The 20,788-nt window shown below is 46.7% G+C and overlaps 1 protein-coding gene across 1 annotated transcript in view; it reads right to left on the bottom strand.

Annotated features, from left to right (window-relative positions):
- Positions 1-20,788, bottom strand: part of ITGA9 (integrin subunit alpha 9) — a 323,466-nt gene that overhangs the window by 238,528 nt on the left and 64,150 nt on the right. The window contains exons 11-15 of the mRNA XM_069475539.1: positions 20,150-20,244; positions 16,027-16,117; positions 13,594-13,639; positions 9,765-9,919; positions 488-648 (exon numbers count right to left, since the gene is read on the bottom strand). Of these exons, the coding sequence (XP_069331640.1) occupies positions 488-648; positions 9,765-9,919; positions 13,594-13,639; positions 16,027-16,117; positions 20,150-20,244 (548 nt within the window). The remainder of the gene's footprint in view (positions 1-487; positions 649-9,764; positions 9,920-13,593; positions 13,640-16,026; positions 16,118-20,149; positions 20,245-20,788) is intronic.

The raw sequence follows: 20,788 nt of genomic DNA, 5'->3' as shown, positions 1-20,788 counted from the left end.
GCACTCCTAAAATAAACAGAAGTAATCGTAGGAGAAAAATCTAGTCCAACCAGTTTTAAAATGCCTTAACTATGACTCTAAGCTGATGCGTTATTAACCACCAAGAAAGGCATCAGGTGTGGTGTGATCCAGCCTCACTGCAGAACCAGAGGCATGTGCTTCTGGGGCTGTCCTCTGAGAATATTGCTGAGCCTCATAGAGGGGAGAGGATGAGAAACCTCCTAAAAGAACAAGTCAGAGTCAGGGACCACCACAGGTCTCTTTGCCCCCCATAACCCTCCTCAGAGGCTGAGACCACACAGTAAGATGAACGAAAGGGCTGTCAGAAGCCAGCTTTAAAAGAAGAAGAAATGGATATTCTCCTCTTTGTGAAATAAAATCTTGGAATTCAAAGCATACATAATGCATAATAAAAGTGGTTTCTACTAGCTCCAAATGAACATCTGTAGAGATCAAAGTTTGAGGATAAAAAGGAGGCAGGACTGACCTTCACATGGGCTGTGTAGTGATGACACGTCTCCTCCATGTGGGTCAGCTGCAGCTTCTCTGTGACCTGACCCGCCGTCTCTCCCAGCAACACAAAGTAGACCCTGGGCAGCTGGCCCTTCTCCTTTTTGGCCACATCAGCCGTCAGAATGTAATTCAGGCCTGCCAAAAAATGAAGGTCAAAACATCAGCAAAGACACACATCGCGATGAGGACACCTCCACTCCCCCTCACAGGATCACATGCGTGTTCCATGTACCTAGCCTGCCTTCCACTGAACGAAGGACTGCAACCCCCAGTCTAGACCACCTTGGCGAGAGGCACGCAGCCAGGATTCCTGCCCTCTGCTTTTCCAGTGACACTCTGTGTGCCCCAGTTCATGGCTCTGCCTGATTTAAACCTCATGCTTGTGATATCCACTGAGCCACTAATATGCACATCAACAGTTAGTTGTATCCAACACAGGTTAGTGTTCTGACAAGCAAACATCATGGCAGACCTATAGAATGTTGCTAGAAGCTGCTAAAATTATGGAGGCTTCCTGTGATACTGACTCCTATACAGCACCGTGACGTATGCCCAACATAAGGGAGCCATCACATCCAATAATCGTAACTCATCTCACCCATGCCGTCGGGCTCTATACCACTGCATCTATTGGACTGTGTGCGTTCCATGGTTTACCGAGCACTGACTATACGCCAGGCCCTGCTGTAGGCACAGGGGATACATCAATGAACAACACAGGCAAAAACTCTCGCCTTGATGGAGCTTACACACAGAGAAATTCAGACGAAGGCTGGAATTACCTTTATTCCCAGGTAGCAGAGTGTGGTGATCGAACATTTTGTAGTGCCTATCCTTTCAACAAAACTGTGACCACGGTGGGATCTGTACTGAGGTCCTCTCCTGCAAAGAATAACTCATCCCCTAATACCTGACTGTGCAATGCCAGATGGCAGAACTGCTGTGACATAGTCTGGGGCTTAAAGAAACAAAAGATAGCCACGATATCAAATGCATACTTGATAACCCAAAAGGTTTTACCTCCATCATTGCAGAGCCTGTAAGTAAATGTATGGCAACACATTTTACTAGGTAAATATGGCTTCAGTATCCATAGACCTATTTCACTGTTTTCTGTGCCGGAGAGGTCAGCCTCTGCCCAATTCTTTTTATTTTTTTAACTGTTTTGGGGAATATGTCATTTTTAAAGTGAGAGAACAGGAACCTCTGTCCCTAAAGCTTATGACGCAGCCTGGCCCCGGCTACACACACCTGGCTCTGGGAAGCCTGGTCTTTGCATCAGTAAAAAGCAGCCCCGTGCCTGCCGGTGTTTGCATAAGTGAAGCCGGGCAGCTGGGATGGCTCTGGCTTTTAATAATGTCAAAGGGATCAGCCGCCAGGGGAGGCATGAAGAGAGGGAGAGGAAGGTGACCCGAATGGACATTCTGTGGCTGCCATGGGCATATTTTTGATGCCTCTAATGGCTTCCCTGGGCCTCTGCCATCTCAGGGATCTTGCCACGCCGAGCTGGCGGATTCCTGGTCAGCAAGAGCAAGTCTGCCCTGACTTGTTTATTCCAGCAAACAGCTGACTTATGAGGCAAGACTGTCACCAGGAGGGACCTGAGGTCTGGAAAATCTCAGGAGATGCCGTAACTAAGAAGAAAAGAACGCATATAGGAAAGTGTTCAACATAAAACACACTGGAGACTACACAAGTATGGCATGCCAACTCCAATGGGGACAGCAACAGCAAACGGGATGTCAAAGCTTTCAGGCAACCCTAGAGACCAGAGTTTGAAACCTTCATTTTATAAGATAAGAGAACTGAGGCCCCAAAAGGGAACAAGACTTGCTCCAGGCCAGCGAGCCATCACTGCAGAGGCTAGTCTAGAACTCTCTTCATCTCTGGTGCCAGGCTAGTCCCACCATACTGGTTCTTGGTGCATTTTTTCATTACTTGACCAAAAACTCACATTTCTTTGAATGCACAAACAGCAGATCCAAACAAGTGCAAAGATCTAGAACTAAACTCTGGCCAATTTACTTTCTGCTGTTCACAACTTCCCTGAGCAACAAACAGCCCAACAGTAAGAAAGGTTCAGTTTAAATGAAGTGGGTTTCCACGTTCTGTTTAGCCAGACCACGGCTAGAGATGCACACTGCTGGAAGACAAGCCAAAGGCCTGGGTTGGGTGAACCACGATGGTGGTGGCAGCGTGTCCTCTGTGTACCCCAGACCAGCCTTCTTCCCAGGTGAGAGAACTAGGGCTGCTTCCCTCAGGAAGGGTGACAGTGGAGAGGACAGTAGGACTGAGCTATCTTGCCAGAGATGAGCTAGCAGCGCTCAGAGAAAACCTGGGTGGAAATGAACACAGGAAGACCGAGCGGATGGTATTGGGCCCCCACCCATAGCCTCTTGTCTTTTACCGTCTCTCTGCTGTCCAGCCCAACTTCAACTGCCAGCACCTGCATCCCTCTTCCCCAGGGCTTTGTCCAGGGGCTCTGCCCACGTGCAGGGTGGGCCAGGAGTGCCAGGGAACTCAAATAGTGCAGGACCCCAGCTCCCTCATCCCTTGGGTGGGGTAACTCTGAGGCACACTCTACACCAACTCTCAGGGTTCCCCAGCAGGATTAAGCTCTAGCCGTCTACAGTGGTAACCCGCTCAGTAATACACCCTCCATTTGGCTGCCGTGATGGTTAATTTTGTGTCGACTTGGCTGGGCCACAGTACCCAGATATGTGGTCAAGCACCAATCTAGATGTAACTGTGAAGGTATTAGATGAAAACACTTCAATCAGTAGATTTTGAATAAAGCAGATTACTCTCCATAATGTGGGTGTGCCTCATTCGATCAGTTGAAGGTTTTAAGAGAAAAAGACTAAAGTTGCCCCAAAAAGAAGGAATTCTGCAGCATCAACTCTCCCTGGTCTCCAGCCTCCTGGCCTGCCCTGCAGAGTGCAGACTTTCCAGCACCCAATGTCGTGAGCCAGTTCCCGAAAACCGATCAACTACTCTCTAGCTCAACCCCACCTCTCCCTCGGTTCTGCCTCTCTGGAGAACCTCGACTGCTCCAGCTGCCTTCCCTCCCTGTCTCGCCACCCGTTTCCCTACTGGTGCGTCCTGGGATCCCCGTGAATTAACAATGTGCTCAGATCCTTTGTCCAGCCTCTGTTTTGGGGAGAACCCAAATTAACACAGGGCAAGTCTGGAGAGGGGAATGAATTCAACCTTCAACGTGTGCCAGGCACTGTGCTAAGTACTTTTACAAACACCAACTTTGGTCCTCCAAAGTCCCTTCGCACTGAAGAATCACTGACCCAATATATGTCCCTCTTGCAGCTCCAGGGAGGGGACAAATAGCCCACAGTTCATAGAAACCGAGCTGAGGACAAGGCAACCGCTGTTCAGCTTCATGCCAGCACGTTCACCTTTCAGATTTTTCTAAAATCTTACAGTATACAATCACAGACATATCAAATTATCCAATTCACCAAGCACAATCATTTTGGAAACATTTCATCTCTAGAACTGCCTGCTTGGTGCTACTGCTTGATTTAAAATGTATTTTGACATTTTAAATTACCCACAAAGAGGTCAGCTCTGTATCAGACCCTCTCTTCTAGAAGCAAGCAAGATTCGTGATGAGAAACCCCGCCTGAGCGAGGAGGCAAGAATTGCAGACCATTCTGAAGCCCTGAGCGCGACGGGCAGTTTTCAAATGCACCCACCCAAGCGTGCTGGAAGGGAGCCCTAAGAAGCGGAGGACATGTCAGCAGAGCAGCCAGTTGGCTCGCAGGGTTCAGCAGTCTGGGCCCTGGGAGGGTGGGTGCGTCAGGCGGGCTGCATTGCCCGCAGCCGCCCCTAATGCAAGCCAGCCAGCCAGCCCAGCCCCGTCCGACTCGAGGAGGGTGCTGGTTCTGATTAGGGCCTGCTCCAACAGCACATTTCATGTCTTCAAGTTTTTCCTCTGGCAGCTTGTGTCCATGCCATGTCGAATGATGTCATGTTGATGGAAAAGCTGATCAGCCCCGAGTAATTCTTTCAGCCGCCCCCTTTCCCTGCCCCCCCACCGCTGGTTCCCGAGGGCCCCCCACACAGGCCTGGGCCAGGAGGGAGCCAGCTGTCTCTCATCAACTCTGGCTCTGGTCCCTCCCAGCGAGTTTCGATTCATTCTCATTCTCCATCAGAACAAGATTTCAGCTGTGAAATTCTACTAATAAATTCCCCTTCCAGAGTTACTCTGAGCTGCCCTTAGAGTTTCCCAGGAGAGGTGGGGGGAAAAGGATATTTCCACTTTACTAGCTTTCCTAAATTCCCCTCCACCCAAGGAATTAGGTAGTAATTATTAGACTAGGTTACCCCAATCCTCACAGCACATGGACTTGCCTCATCATTCCATCCATCTCCAAGCTTCTTGAGAGACCAGAAGGAGCTCAGAGAATGTTATCTGTGTGCAAATGCTCTCCAGAGTAGAAATGCAACCCTAAAACCAGAGGAAGGGTCTGGGTGACAAGTCGCCTGGTTTCAACCCTGTTTCTGCTATTGGTATGGATGACGTTGGTGCCACCTCTCGGGACCTGGGCTCAGCTGCTTGTCTGGAGGCAGAGCAGGCACCTCGGCTTGCTCACAGCTTTGTCGGGCTGTCTGAGAGCCATGGAAACACAGGGGCACTGGATCAACCACTTAGGGATCATCCCTTCCTGGTTGCATTTGGCACTCTGGTGAGAGTGCAGAGTTGCCAGCTCGACTCCCAGCCTCCAGAGACTGACAAGCAAGTGTACACTTCAGCCTGGCCAGTGAGTAGGTCCAAGCACAGCCCATGGGTCAGGGGCAGAGCCCCCTTGGGCAGAGCATTCACCACCTTTACCTGTGCTAGCCAGGAGGCTGCATGGAGCCACAGGCTGCTCCCCAGGCCTAGAATGAAAGATTAATACTACTACTTGGGACAGGCAGAAGTCCTGCTTTAAAATGCCTAATGAAATATGTTATAAACCAGTTCTTGGGGAGCCCAGTGTCAGAGTGAGAGTCCGTGCCTGCATCCCAGCGCTGAGCACACTGTCTGCACACACGGGCTGAGTGCACATCTAGAGGAGCAAGTGTGGGGGCATCGGCTGTTTGTGTCCTGCATGTCTGCTTCCCTCCTACCAGGTCCAAGTGCCATGAGGGCAAGGACTTTGCCCGTCCTAGTCACTGTTCTGTGCCCTGGGCTGAGCAGAGTACCTGGCACTTTGTAAGACCTTAATTTATTATTTGTTGATTAAATGACCAATAGGGGCTTCAGGAACTCGATGTCACTGGATACTTGCTGTGCTGGTTTATGAAGCTGTTCTCTCTCCCTTCCAACCTACCCTTCCCTATTCTGCACCATGATGCTAGGGCTGGGACCCTGCAAACCTCATTTCTGTCTTTCCAGTGGCTGAGGCTCTGCCAAGATGGAGAGCTTGAGGCAGCCTGCAGAGGGAGAAGGGACTCCTTCCTCCCCACTTCCTATTCCTATCAGCCTAACTCAGCAAGTTTTTCATGGCAGCTGGTCTCAACAGCAGTTGATTCTAGTTTCCAGTTTTTCCTAAACCCACAGAGCCAGGCTTACCATACCCTCTCAGAGAGACTCGCAGCACCAACCAGCACTCCCTCCTCAGAGGTGTAGGTCTCAGCTCCACAGGGTCCCTTCTCCAAGCTTACAGGTTCTGATAGTTCCAAGGAAGTGGTTAACCCCAAGCATAACCTTGACCAGTGGTTCTCAAATCTAAGCCAACTGGAGGCTTGTTAAAACATAGTTGCAGGCCCTACCCTCATGGTTTCTGATTCAGTTACAATTTGTAGTTCTAACAAGATCCCAGGTGATGCTGATACAACACTTTGAAATCCACTGGTGTAGACCTAGCAGCGGTAGCTGCTTCCTGCAGTTACTACCAGGTCCTCTATGACCTGCTTAACCAATTCCCAGTGCTAAATTCCCTCTGTTAAAATAACTGGTGTGGTTTCTGTTTTCCTAACTGTACTCTGCCTGTTTCAGAGGCCAAGGCAGATTCACCCCCTACAGAGAACGTCTGTATTTCCCACAGTATTTCCAGAAACTAATCAGCCCCTTTAAGTGGCTTTGCTAATCAGCTGGTCCTGAATACTTCCCTGACCAAGTAGGAGCTATGGTTTCCCTAAAGCAGGAAATAAAGAGGCAATTGGTGTCCCTTCTCTGTACTCAAGCCCTTCTAGGCAGAGAAAAAGAAACTAAGGGGACAAGAATGTAATATCAACTGTTTATGGCTCCCAAAACCATCCTCGGAGAGCAAGTCATGTGGCTGAAGATGCCAGAAGATAGACACCACTTCTGACAGCTATAGAGAAGTTCCTAGCACACCTTGGGCCCAGGCTGCAGTGCCCAAATGTGGCCATCCTTCTGACAAACTCAGCCCGGGATATGCAGACATTGAGAGGTGTCCAGAAGGCCTGCCCAGGGCTGACACTGATTCACCAGGCATTCCGTGGACAAAGCCACCATCAACATGGTTCCTCTGCAGCTGCCAGCAAGAGGGTAAGGAAGGCTCGCACCCCAGAGTCCCAGCTGTGGGTTCCTGATGCAGAGGCCTGGAAGATGATACTGACCAGCCAGCGCCCTCTGCTCAGCCAAGAGAAGAGGAGAGTGGAGGATGTCTGAGCCCTGCAGGAGCCTCACCCTTCCTCCACCTGGAGACCTGATCGTCCCAATTGCGCAGAGTCCAGGGGCTGCCTTCTATGCTGAATTCTAGGAACACCCCACCACCTGCTGGACTCCCACAGCTCCTGACAAGCTACCTTTCACCTCCACTTCTTTTCCCATCACAGTTTCATGGTTCCCTCCTTAAACTCTCCATTCCACTGCCAGTTCATTTTTGGACAGACTTCCGGATTTCTCCCTCTACTGAGAAGATTGAGACATAGTTCATTTCCCTGAATGCCACAGAAAGTGACAGAAAAATGCCAGGGATGAATAATCTTCTGCATTGCCCTACTGGTACCAAAATTCTCCAGTTACCATCTCCTTTAAGCCTGATTCTTACATAAATGTGGACAAACCCCCCCTCAGAGTGTAAATGGATATTTGATTTCATCTGTGAACGCATGTGGCAGATGGAGGCTAAGGAAGAGACCTGAATGCGGGGTGCACACGTGCGGGACGGTTCCCACCTAAAGTTGGATATTAGCCAGGCTGCCTCATACTGCCCACAAGGTACAGCACAACAGGTCATGCAATTGCCTGTCTCTTCCATTTTATCCAACACCTCTAGGATGATGGCTAAGCCTGGACCTTCATTGTAATCCTGCCTAGTCGTCAGAGAAGGGCTGAGGGCTGATGGCCCCCAGAAAGGGCCGCTGGTCAGGAACAGCATGAGGAGGCTCCCACATCTCGTCCTTGCTCAGCCAGGGGCCTTCAAACCAGAGTGTGCTCTACCACTTGTCTCATGTTCTGAAATCACTCCTGCTTAGACTTGCACCTTGGTTTCTTCTCCTCTGTTCCTGCTATAACCAATGTGCCCTCACTTTCGGTGCACTGCTTCGAGATCAAAATAGTAGAAACTCTCTGTACCTCCCTGTAGAGGCTCCGTGTGTACAGGACTGTCATCTCCAGTGCTTGGCACATGTGGACACACAATAAATATTTGTTAAATGAACACACACATGAACTATTAATTGCTTGCTTCTGGTAGAGTTCTACAATAGTTCTGCTTATTTTTATGTGCATCAAAATTGATCTTCAATCATTCTTTAAAAATGTTTTTAATGGAGTCCAACTACACCATGAGGTGGTATTTGATGGAGGACACATGAGTCCCAGGACCACCAAGAAGCTTTTTTCCTTAAGACCATGGCATCTTAAACAACTAGGGAGGTGGTGAGGACTAGTTGTTAGAAAGCAGAACTAAGCACCATCAGATCCAGTTCCAACTCCTGGCTTCACCAACAGCTGTATGATCTTGAGTGAGTTTCCTTTTCCCACTGGGCTGCACACAAAAATTGTGTTAATCCTCCTCAGTAACCAATTCCCAAGTTTTATCATATAGTTACATTCAATCTTGAAATTTCTAAGCTCTCTTAAAAGGAAAAAAAACTATACAAATAAGTACAAAGTTTAATTGTTGAGCTTATTCAATCCACTTGAAGATCAAGATAAATCTCCAATGCAACAGTTAGCTGAGAAGGATGAACATATTTTTAAACAGAGTAGGACATTCAAGGTGCAGTTTAGGAATGAACTAGCTCGTGGAAGTGTGTTTCTGCATGTTTGGGGGTTTGTACACACACGTGTGCTCCAGAGCAGTGCTCCTCCGATGTGCACACAAATCCAGTGGGGATCTTGTTAAAATGCAGACTCTGACTCAGAGGTCCAAAGGAGGGCCCAAGAGTCTGCATCTCAACCAAGCTGCCAGTGATGCTGATGAGTAGCAAGGGGTGTTACCTATGACATTAAAAATGTCTAAGAACATGAGTCCAGGCTCATATTGGTGTTTTTGTTTGCCCGGAGTATTACTTTCTGTTATTAAACCAGCCTTTTAAGTAAAAACAAAGCACCTATTAATCTGTATAATGATCGAGATTCATTTCCTTCAGGTGATCACATCCTCTGAATTCTAGTCAACACTGACCCGATCTTGTTCTGGGAGTTCAGTATCTGGAGTTGGGCTGGCACGTTGACTTTCCCCAGTCACAGAAATGGCAGGGACAGCTACCACCTGTCAGGGCAACACCTGCCTCTTTTCAATTCTCAAAGCAACCCCTCTTCTTTTAGAAACCTAAGCCTTTGTAAAACCAGCATCCCAATCCCACCATCCATCTCTGGTCTCCAATTCCACAGTAAATGGTGTAAGCCCCCAACATGTGGCTGATGCTGCAAGCTCAAGGGGGAGCCTCTGAAGGCCCATCATTTCTGTTTTCTAACTGCTCGAAATGTTCCATAAGGGCCAAGCTCCAGGCACTGTATTTCCACCAGTCCCACAGCCCAGCCCCACTCATGGTCCAGTGAGGTTTCAGTCTGGTCCACATACACTTGGGGAAAGAATGCTTGGGGTCCAACATTATTTGTCCTAGAGCTGGAGGTTGTGTGAAATTAGAAACATGCTGATAAGCAGGAAAGAGAAGGGGAGGAACCTCAGAGGGAAAGGGTGTCCAGCCAGTGGGCCTGCTGCCTGCAAAACCAGCCAGGATGCTCAGCAACAGGGAATGTCTGAAACATCCCATGCAAGCCCACTCCAGCTAAGGTGGCTATCCTGAGACCTGACTCAGTGGCTCATTACCGATTTCTCCGGGAACATGTTTTCCACGGAAGCTGAAGCAGGCGGTGACATTCAAGCAGTTCACAGGCTGCTGTCCATCGTGACACTGAGGCGCCGTAATGTTGATGGAGCCTGGAAGGAAGATGGAGACATCCACCGTAATGACGGGTCTCGCTCTGCAGGACAAGAGAGGAAAGTGACTTAGTGGTGGTGAGGAGCAGCTCTCAGAACCAAACAAGGACTATATCGACAGGATAAATCCTAGGCCTTCAACTCAGCCCTTACTTAAAGTATGAAATAACCCAAGAGAGAAAGCCCAGTGTGTTCTGTAAGTACTTTTTCTGGTTTTGGAAGTGGCACATTGCCTAATAAATTAATGGTTAGCTTCCCAATAATAAAGGAAAGTTAGTTGTTAATAAAATCCATCTGGTTAAAGCCATGAAGAGACCACCAGATGCTGCATGATTATTTAAAATTTTACCAATTAAGTACCAATTTCTATTTTATTAGGGAAATAGGAATATATCTAAGCAGAGTTCCATGATTCAAGAAATGGATATACACTCAGGGATTTTCCCAAAGCATCTACTGTCATTATAAGCATGAGCTGTAAAGTTCCAGGCCCATCCAGTCAGGCAAATCTCCTTCTTCACTTACCCCCATCAGTTCATTGGTATTTTTCTAAAAGAATTTGATTAATGGAGTCCCAACTGGTAACAGCAAAGCACTTCAGAGCAGAAGAAATCAACATACCCAACCTCAGGATCAAGTAAAACCTGATGAACATCCACACTCTCCTCCCTGACATGGACCATCCCCCAGCACTTGAAAGATGTAAAGTACCTGTGGGCTCCCCCGGGGCATCCAACAAAAGCTAAGAGTCAATCACACCATTCTGCTCTCACTGCAAACATCTGCTGTACCTAAGCTGTGGCTTAAGCTTCTCCCCTCCAGGCCTCACAAAGAGACTCTTTTACCCATAAGGAGCCCTGGCCTTCACGCTGCTGGGGTGACATAACAAGATTAGGGGGCATTATCACTTGAGAACAATGACCTCACTTGTGTGCGATGCTCCCTCCAAGAGAGCCCAGGATGACACGGTGGACTGGAGAAGAATGCATTAAGAAAAACCTGGGTGACAAAACGAAGTAAGGACACAGACGGGACTTGCAGAGCAAATCCAGCTGTAGTATAAACAGAAGTCAGACAACAGTGTTGCCTGAAAGAAATCCAACATGCTGACCTTTCCATTTTCTTCTGGGTTCATCCACAGGAGATGCTAGAAGTAACTTAGAAAGTAGACAGTCTACCCAGACTGATGTGATTGTATAGATGTCAATGGACACTCTAAAAAGCTCTGCTTGAGGGCCCCACTCCCAAGAGGCCTTCCCTGGTGCCCCTGGTAGCTGGCCGTCCTCCCTGTCTGTGGTCCCAGCTTGGTACACATGCCTCTGGCCACCATTTACTAAGGGGAATCGTCACTGTCTATTTCCAAACCTGCCCAACCAGCCTGCAGCATCCCCAAGGGCTGGGATCCTGGTGAATTCATCCTCATGTTCCCAGGATAAGGGATATACGAAAATCCTTGTTAAACCCTTGCAAATTTACTCCAGCCCTGGGGACTGAAAACCACAGGAGTGCCTCAAGTTTCACAGATGGACAGAGGCAACAGGGAGAGCCAGTGTCCACCCTGCCCAGTCCCTGACCTGCCTGGTCACCCCACAGAGGGAAAGCCCAGCCTGTCCCATCATAGCCAGGGGCCACCTCATCGGGGAGGAGGCTGAGTCCTCCTCTCATGGGACAGCTCTGCAAAAGACGGTGAGAAAGGCAGGAAATAAGTGGGAAGAGTCCAGGCGGAATGACCCGGAGGTTGTGAAGACAGAATCCTTTGAAACAGCCGACAGGGACCACACGGGTACATCTCCTGCCAACATCTGTCAGATCAGTTCCCTCAAACCTTTTTGTTTCAACTCCGAGTATTGTTTTTGGATGAAGAAAAGCCCAGAAATCTTTCATAGTCCTCTCTGATCACTTCCTGTGACCTCCAGTGGCAGAGCACCAGGCGCCTATCACCCCAACACAGGACCTGGCCCCGAGCTAATCCGAGAGAAGCAAACTTCCCGAGGGCAGAGCCAGGGCTGCCCCCCTCTCCTGGGGCCGGGGAGACTACATGGCACAGTGTCTGCAAATGTGCCAGCCTCTGAGATAAAAGCAAAGGGGCACCCAAGGGCAGCACTGCAAGTGCTCTCAAAACCGTTTTTTGAAGCTGGAATCCTTCTTTCTGATGGCTGACAGTGCAAATCCTGATATTTAATTTCCAGGTAAATAATAAAACCGGTTGGGATGCCCTTTGAAACAATGTTGCTCAAGTTGCCCTGGCTGTTGGCAGGATTAGTGCTGCTTGCAGGGCAAAGACAGGTGGACAGATAAACAGCCTGCATGCTTGGTGACATTGTTAGGCGACTAAGCCAGCCGTGGTAAGTAGAAAAGCATCTGTATTGTTATCTCAGTTAACAGAGGAGAATCCTGAAACAGAAAGGTCATGGGACTTACCCAGGAAACTCACCTAACTTAGTAAGAACAGAGTCAGAGTTTGAACCCAGGCCACCTAGCCCCCGAGTTCACATTCAACCTCAAGGCTATTCTGCCTCTTTAACAATTCAATATTTAGCATTACTTGGGGGTTAGCTGGTCCCCTTAGAAGTTACTAAACCCCCACTCATGGGGCACCTCACTCAAAGATAAGCTGTGTCACCAGGCAGAGGCTCACGCCTGTAATCCTAGCACTCTGGGAGGCTGAGGCAGGAGGACTGCTTGAGCTCAGGGGTTCAAGACCACCCTGCACAAGAGTGAGACCTCATCTCTACCAAAAATGGAAAAAGTCAGCCGCACGTAATGGTGCACACCTGTAGTCCCAGCTACTTGGGAGGCAGAGGCAGGAGAAATGCTTGAGCCCAGGAGTTTGAGGTTGCAGTGAGCTATGATGATGCCACTGCACTCTAGCCTGGGTGACAGAGCAAGACCCTGTATCAAGGAAAACAACAAAAAAAGAGGCTGTGTGATCTGGCAGTGGAGACGCAGAAGGCGGCACTGCTGAATAAGAAGAATCTGGGATGTGGAATTACATGGCCTCTGGGATCCCTTCCAGCTCTAAGATCCTACTAATCTATTTTAGAAAGTTCTGCCATCGGGTTATTAACAAAACCTAAGAGTTGGCTCCCACTCCAAAGTGTAATTCTGCCTCCTGTGACTCATCCAGCCAGAAATACTTGGAAATGGTTCATGGGTGGTGATGGCGGCCCACTGGCCTGTGTAGGAGAGGTCCAGACCGCATGGGCTTCAGCGAGCTCTGGGCCGGAGCTCATGTCCCTCACTTTTGCTGCCAACAGAGAATGATGTGTATCCAGTGGGCAGGAGGCTCCCAGTCCCCAGGGGTTGAGGACCAACTAGAGGTGAGGATGCAGGGTGTAAGAATGGAGAAAGAGGATGGACAGGCCCTTTGAGTGCCATGGTACCTGTAGGAAAGGTGATAACTATACGGCACATTAACGAAGGGGCCGTTCTTGGCCAAAGGAAAACAGCTCTAGGGCTTAGGAGCTAGGCCACCCCAAACACTGCCTAGAAGCTCCAGGGATGCTATCATCTCACACCAGCTAGAAATTCTGGGATAGAGGATAAGAATGAGAAAATAACAGCAGCATTCCCTTTTCCTCAACACCTCCAGCCTACAAGGAACAAAACAGAGGGAAGAGCTGACTAAAGGTGAGTAACTCACCAGCGCCTCCCCCACCAAATTCCATCTCTCACCCATGAAGAGCCCAACCCAAGCAGCAAGAGTGAAGCAACTCACCTGAGAAGAACCACACTGTCCGACATGAAGGCTCCAACAGTGACATCTGCAAACAAGAAGTTCGTAGTGTTCAGAAACTTATTGAAACTATGCCCAACCACCCGCTAGAGCAAGGTGCTCTACAGCGATGGAGGCCAGGCCTTGAGGTCAGAAAGCCCTCTGACAGCCACTGTCTAGGCTGTATGACGGTTTGTGGGAATTAGAGCCACACTGTCCCATAGAGCAGTGAGTCACCATTATTGGCCATTGAGGCCTTGAAAATGCGGCTGGTCTAAAGTGAGGTGCACTGTAAGTGTAAAACATACACCAGATTTCAAAGACCTAGTACAGAAAACCATTAACTCTCATTAATAACTTTTATATTGCCTATATGTTGGCTATATTGGGCTAAATAAGACAGCATTAAAATTAACTTCATTTGTTTCTTATCTTTTTTACGTGGTTACTAAAATATTTTAAATTACATATGTGGCTCATATTGCATCTCTTTTGACATCAGTGAATTACAGAGAGGGATACCTAGAATTAAATGACTCTTGGAAAATGCTCTAGGTCCTGTAGAACATGAAATCATCACCTTCAGCCCTTACTCTCTGGACCCAGAGACTCTCATAGTGTCCTTGTCTGTAAATTGGAGACAATTATCCCCAGTACTTTAATAGTTGCCAATATTTCATGATATTTAAATCATAAAAGTTATCTGTTAATATTAAGTACTTACTAAATATAATATTAAATATTAGATATATGAAATCAGATATTTAAATCAGAAAATTCATGAAAATATTTGGTAAACTATAAACAAAGACACTTATTTAACTGGTAATGTTTATTCCTAAATGACTTTAATTTAGGAAGTATTCACTCATCCAATAAGCATTCCTTCCCCCCTTATATAAATTCCTTAGCCCTGGGGTTCCCATTGTCACTTCACAGAACCAAGCCCCTGAGTCCAAGAGAGTCTGAATCTGTATGTCACTAAATGTATAGAGCATCTATGCAATGCCCTCATTAAGGAAAAACAAATAGCAAATCCATGCATTACAGTGTTCTTAAAATTTCTGCACTTTGGTGTGTTTACTAATTTTGTTCTTCTTCAGGAGTCTTTTTTCGTTAACTGGATGTTTGAAATTTTAAAAACCTTATGAATTTGTCATTTCTCTTAGGGAAATGCAAGGTAAGAAATTCAGACTTGTTGTGAAACGTGAGCCCCCTGCTCACCATGCATTGACAGAGAAGCAACTGAACCTCTGGGCAGCCTGGGTCCCCAGCCACATGGTGAACAATGGCCAGTCCCGTACCTTCTCTAAAGGTCAGCATCCTTACCTACAAAGTGAGGAAAAAATCCCTGTCCCTACCCACCTACTGGGGTCACTGTGAGATGTACATTGCACGTGGAAGTTTTTGCATACGTTAACGTGCTAAACCCATATAAGGTATTATTTAGGGATGGCCAAACATCACGCAGAACAAGGAGAACTGCTTTCTCAAACTTAAAAAGACCCGTGAGGGGCAACCTTGGGATAAAAACTTCAACACTGACTTTCTCTACTCCCCCTTCTACTCCTAGCTCTATGAAGTCTTGAGGAGTGCTCAAAATTCTTATCTGTCTGAAACTACAAAAATTGGTGTCCTCAAACAGGGCTGCATTGGTTTTTTCAGATTTTAAGTGGAAAGAAATATTTTCTCAAAAGCAAAATAACTATATATTCAGGACATTTTCTAAATCCCATAATGCTTCTGTATTCTTTCAGATTCTTACCTTTGTTTCCTCACCTTACTCTATTCCATCTTCAAACACCTGAAGAACCACTATTTCTCCACCAAGTCAATTTGACCTAAACCTTGTATCACTTGGGGTTGGGGTTTGAAAGCATGTATTTTTATTCAATTAGCCTCAACCACCACAAGGCACTAAGAACCCTAAAGACAAGCCAGCCAGCCTTGAATGGTGAGGGTCTGTCTCGTCCGTGCGCAAGAGGACATGGTTTTCTTCTTGCTGCAAATCTTTCTCGATAATTTTCTTTCGGGAGTGGGGCTGAGGGTAGGGAAGGTGCCATTCCTTTTCCCTCTCAAGAGTAAAAAGCCTCTGAATATGGTTATATATCAAGGAAAACATGAGGTTTCACCATTTATCCTTTAAACATGGCCAGTGCTTTTTTTCTTCGTTAAAAACGATTGCTGCCACAGAAATCACTATAAAATCCACACTCTTGGTGCTTAAACCCTCAGAGTAGATCATTTTAAAACTCCAAAATAAACCTCCACACTATTTTCACCTTAAAATTGAATGCCAGGTAAAATGCCCCACTCTACTGTGTGAATTTTCCTAATCTTAAATGGATGTAACGATTGCTAACCAGACTGGAAATTATCCTGCCTCCCGCATTGATCTTTGTTTATCTCGTGTGCCTTTAAAGAAAAACAGCTTACCAGGATAGCCATTTCCATCCATATCAATGCCTCCTGATATGGACTGGCCAAACATCCGTAGAACTGGATTTATCTTCCGCCCAAACAATTTCTGAAACAAATAGGGAAATGGAGTTACCAGAAAGGACCACAGTCGCAAATAAGAGCTGTGACTGTTTCATTCCAGCTTCCCTAGGACATTTTGGTCTTAAAGTTGTTGAAGGTAAAAAAAAAAAAAAAAAAGAAAGAAGGAAAAAAAGATTGATCCTAATTTGATCAGAGAGTCAGTCTGTAGCAGGCAGTTTAAGACCACACACTCCTTTATTATTACTTGTCTTGGCCAAATGTCATCATTCAAAAAATTTTCTAAGTTCACTGGGAATGAAAAATCCATCTAGACTAAGTATGATAATGTTTTGACGTGTTGAAATTCAAAGTTCCATTCCTAATGGAGGTTCTATTTTGTTTTTATACAGGTATAGCTGGCTAAAATTCTAAGAACATATTTACCTTATATCTCTCTACTGAAATACATACTAAATATTTAAACACTCCTCTCCTAAGAGGCACACATTAAAGAGTCTTTCTCTAGACGGACAAGTAGTTACTATGTCTAGATGGAAAAGAGGGCCACATGGAAACTGCTTTGCCATCCAGCCAACTAGAAGATCTATAGACTCCCAAGCTTCACAGAAAGGATTAAACAGTTTTACCTAGTAAATCTAGAACTCTGTGATTCTGAATCTTCTATAAACCATAGGAAAGCTGCCCCCTCCCTAAAAGGCAGCCCCTCAACCAACCAGTAAGAAGACACAACTCTACTATCATGGGACACACTAGCATCTGTGCTTACTTTTATATTTATATATATATATGTATATATACTTAAAAACAAATTTCTTTAGAGATGGGGTCTTGCTATGTTGTCCAGGCTGGACTAGAACTCCTGGGCTCAAGCAATCCTCTCTCCTCTGCCTCCGAGTCGCTGCGACTACAGGTGCATACCACCACACCCAGCCGTGTATACTACTTATTCATCATTAAGTTGATCATGTGTCAACACAGGCAGCACTGGTTCGAGAATATCTGTTATACAAACTGCCTCCGTCACACTGAAGCTGTGCATTGATGTTCCTGTGCACAGTTTCTCACAAAGATGCTGACCTTTCTGAATTGAGGAAGTCCCATCCTCCGGGATCTGACCTGCTGCCTCTCCCTTTATCGGCAGAGTCTCCGTTGGGAAGCTAACCCTCATTGCGGGCATTGGAGGGTAAGAGAAATGCTTTCTTTTCATGTCTTGTAGCAAAATCCACATCAGAACGAGGTTTACACATATCCAGGGGCTTACTCTGACTTTCCTTATCCTTTTCCTTACTGAGTCATCCTGCAGAGAAGTCACGAGGACAGGGAGGGGGAGTTTCCACAGGATCTACAGATGGAGACGTCAAGGATGTCCCTGCCCCCAGCAGCTGATAACTGCAAATAACCCTTCCAGAAATGATCAGAGAGGGCCACCTGCCATCTTCAGTTAAGCCATCCAACAGGAAATGTGAAAGCATCAAAGTACAAATCAGAACACTGTAGGAAACACTGAAGAAATGTTTCTTGCTAACAGGCAAAGCACCACCTCCCACATGGCTCTGTCTAAACAAGCATACATGCGTGTCTGCATATTTCTTAAAGGCCATGTTTTAAAGCAGACCATCTCAGCTCTGAAGTCCAAGAAACTCTCGCAGCAGTTTGCCCTGGGTCTGCGTTTCTAAGGCCTGCTGCGGCAGGGACAAGGAGGAGAGAGAAGGGGTGGTCCATCTGGGGGTGGTGATGTAGGCTTAAGTTATCCCGCAGACATCTGCAGGCCATTATGCTATAAAGCCATGAAGATAAGTCTGTTCGGTGCTAATAACCCTAAATGAAAACCAGGAGGCTTGGAAAACCTCTGCTTGACCATGTTTATATGCAGTGTCCTTTATGGCAGAAGAAGGATCACAGGGGCCGCCGTCGCATGCCCAGAGGGCTCTCAAATTGAGAAAGGCACGCAAGGATCTTAAAATCAACACTTTCCATGGTAAACTCGAGAAAGAAGAATGAGTTAAAGAGTAACGTGGAAGAAGTTTGGGCACTGATCTCACAATTTACCCAGCAGAAATAATACCAATCTGGGCCAAAGAAAAGTGATCGCATTGCCCAGAGTTGTTTCTGATTTCTTCCTCTAGTTCACCCACACAATGCAGCTCTGTCCAGGACCTGGGTCTGGAAGAATCTGTCATTAAAGGATTTTTTTTTTCCTTTTAAATCACTGACCTTATCATACACATATTAGCAGTTCAGAAAAGTATAATCATAGTTCTTTTTTTTTTTTTTAAAGGGCCCAAAACCACTTCTCTCTGCCAAAGCTAATGAGCCAGCACGTGTGCTGACAAAGGCAGGACAGTCCAGCTGCTGCCCTGCTTCCTACTGAAGGCGCTGCACACTAACCACAAAACTCACACTGCGGTGCCCTGCCGCGATTCCACCCAGCAACAGAACAAAACACTGGAGGGCCCCGGGAGCGGGGGAAGCAGGGTCTCTCACAGGTTGCCTCTCTATGTGATTAGCTTCCGAGGTCCAGGAAAACAAGCTTCCCGGAGGATGCATGGAGAATGACCCTGACCACTGCCCCAGCACGGGGCTCCTTGGATGACTTTCAGCTTGTCACACTGGGAACAGCGTTCCTGACCCAGCCTGGGGCAGCCCGTGACTCGGATGTGACCCCCGAACTGTGCCCAGAGTCCTCTTCCTCCTGTCATGTTGGCTGAATCACCTAAGGGTACATTAATCCCACTGTTAATTAATTTAATGAAAAATAGAAATAAATAGTCTAAAGATAGTTTAGGTAGATAAATGCTGCTCAGAGCATGTATGCCTCATGGCAAAATAAGTTTCTATATTCATAAATATTCCTACAGAACTTCCTTTTTCCAGTGTGGAGCTGAGGATGATGGTCAATGGTGAATGTTTTGGGCATCAGACTGGTAAAGTTTCCATGGCCACACTGCCACTTACTACATTGGCCAAGTTAAATATTGTAACTTCCTTGGGTTGTAGTCACCTCATAGATAAAAGGTGGATAATAAACATACCCATCTCTCATGGCTGTTGTGAAGACTAAAGATAAGAAAAGGGCAGAGCAGGACACTCAAGAAACCGGCCTCCTCTCCCCAGCACCCGTCTCCCACAGGTGAGTCGCTGAGCTCGGCAGGAGTCCAGCAGAGAGGGAGCCTGAAGTGCGAATGGCAACAAACCAACCCTCAACCCTTAATTAGCTGCCTTATATCTACTGTAAGAAGGACAATTATAAATATTAATATATGTTATACATACATTTACACACTGCCTCTTAGAATGGAAATATAAATACGTACATATAAACATGAGTAGCAACTGGTTAGTGCATAAAAAGTGTTCAATAAATAAGTATTTGTTGATTGGAAATGCCTCGATATGTGCTCAGTCCCTTTCTGTCACTGACCCGCTGGGAGAAAGACGCAAGCCAGCACTACTCGGCACAGACATCCACAAATATCCTGACGATGCTTCTGTCGAGAGCATGACTTCCTCTTTTCCCATGGGCTGGGCTTGACACCATCAGCAAGATTGAACACCAAGCTGATACGGCAAAAGCCAGAACTCCCCACTTCCCCGTTCCCAAGTCTGCGGCACAAGGCCCAAGCTTTCACCAGCTGCTGGTTTTGATACCAACTGCGACAACAGCCCATGATAAATTTCAGGCCCCTCCTCTGTCAACCACTCTCTCTCTAGATTATAGTTTAAAACATATACTTTTGGCTTAGCACAGATGGTTGACAAAGTAGTAACCAAAGAGAAAAATCTCCCTCTGTCTTCTTAAATAAATAGCTCCTAACTCTGGGTGAGAGAATGCATCCCTAAATGTAAGCAAACTCAGGATTCTAAGAATACCTTTTAGTATTTAATAAGCAATATCAATTGTTTGTGTCTTTCACTAAAGGGTAGGAAAGCTGAAGACAAGAATAATGTTGTGTCTTCCTTTGTATCCCCAAGGCATGGTGTGTAGTGAAGGTTCCATGCATGTTTGTTACATGAACGTGTGAACAAGCAGTTACCATACCACTCCCACACCAATTACCATTGAGTACTGGGGGACTATTCCGCCGGCGTCACCATGATAGATGTAGACTGCCCCTGAGAAGTCATCCTCCTTGGGTGCGCCAACAGCCACATCTAAGGGGAGAAAAACAGCTATGGGTTAGAAAAGCCACACAGAATAATGTAAGTTCAGCTTCCCTAATTCCAGTTACCATATCTGAGGCCCTGGATACTAGAAATTCTTGCCTATGGATTGCTCAAGCATTAAATTAGGCATATGATCTCTTAGCAGAAAAAACAAATTTAGAAAGAACACTATAGAAGCTGAAAAGAGTTTAGTTCCAGAAAAGTTTCTGCCTCATCCTCATAAGAAAAACAATTGACCCATCCAATCAAAGAAACACATATATAAACTACTCACCCTAATTTCTGTCCATCAGAGAGGGGAATTCCATAGACCTGCGGTCCCCAACCCCAGGGCCACAGACCGGTACCAGTCCATGGCCTGTTAAGAACCGGGCCGCACAGCAGGAGGTGAGCAGCGGGTAGCGAGTGAAGCTTCATCTGTATTTACAGCCTCTCCCCATCGCTTGCATCACCACCTGAGCTCCACCTCCCATCAGATCAGTGGCAGCATTTGATTCCCATAGGAGCCCAAATCCTACTGTAAACTGTGCAC

The sequence above is a fragment of the Eulemur rufifrons genome, chromosome 7 (assembly GCF_041146395.1).
Source record: "Eulemur rufifrons isolate Redbay chromosome 7, OSU_ERuf_1, whole genome shotgun sequence".
In the NCBI taxonomy this organism is placed as follows: domain Eukaryota; kingdom Metazoa; phylum Chordata; class Mammalia; order Primates; family Lemuridae; genus Eulemur; species Eulemur rufifrons.
The sequence above is the reverse complement of the archived record's forward strand: the minus strand, read 5'-3'. Positions and strand labels throughout refer to the sequence as shown.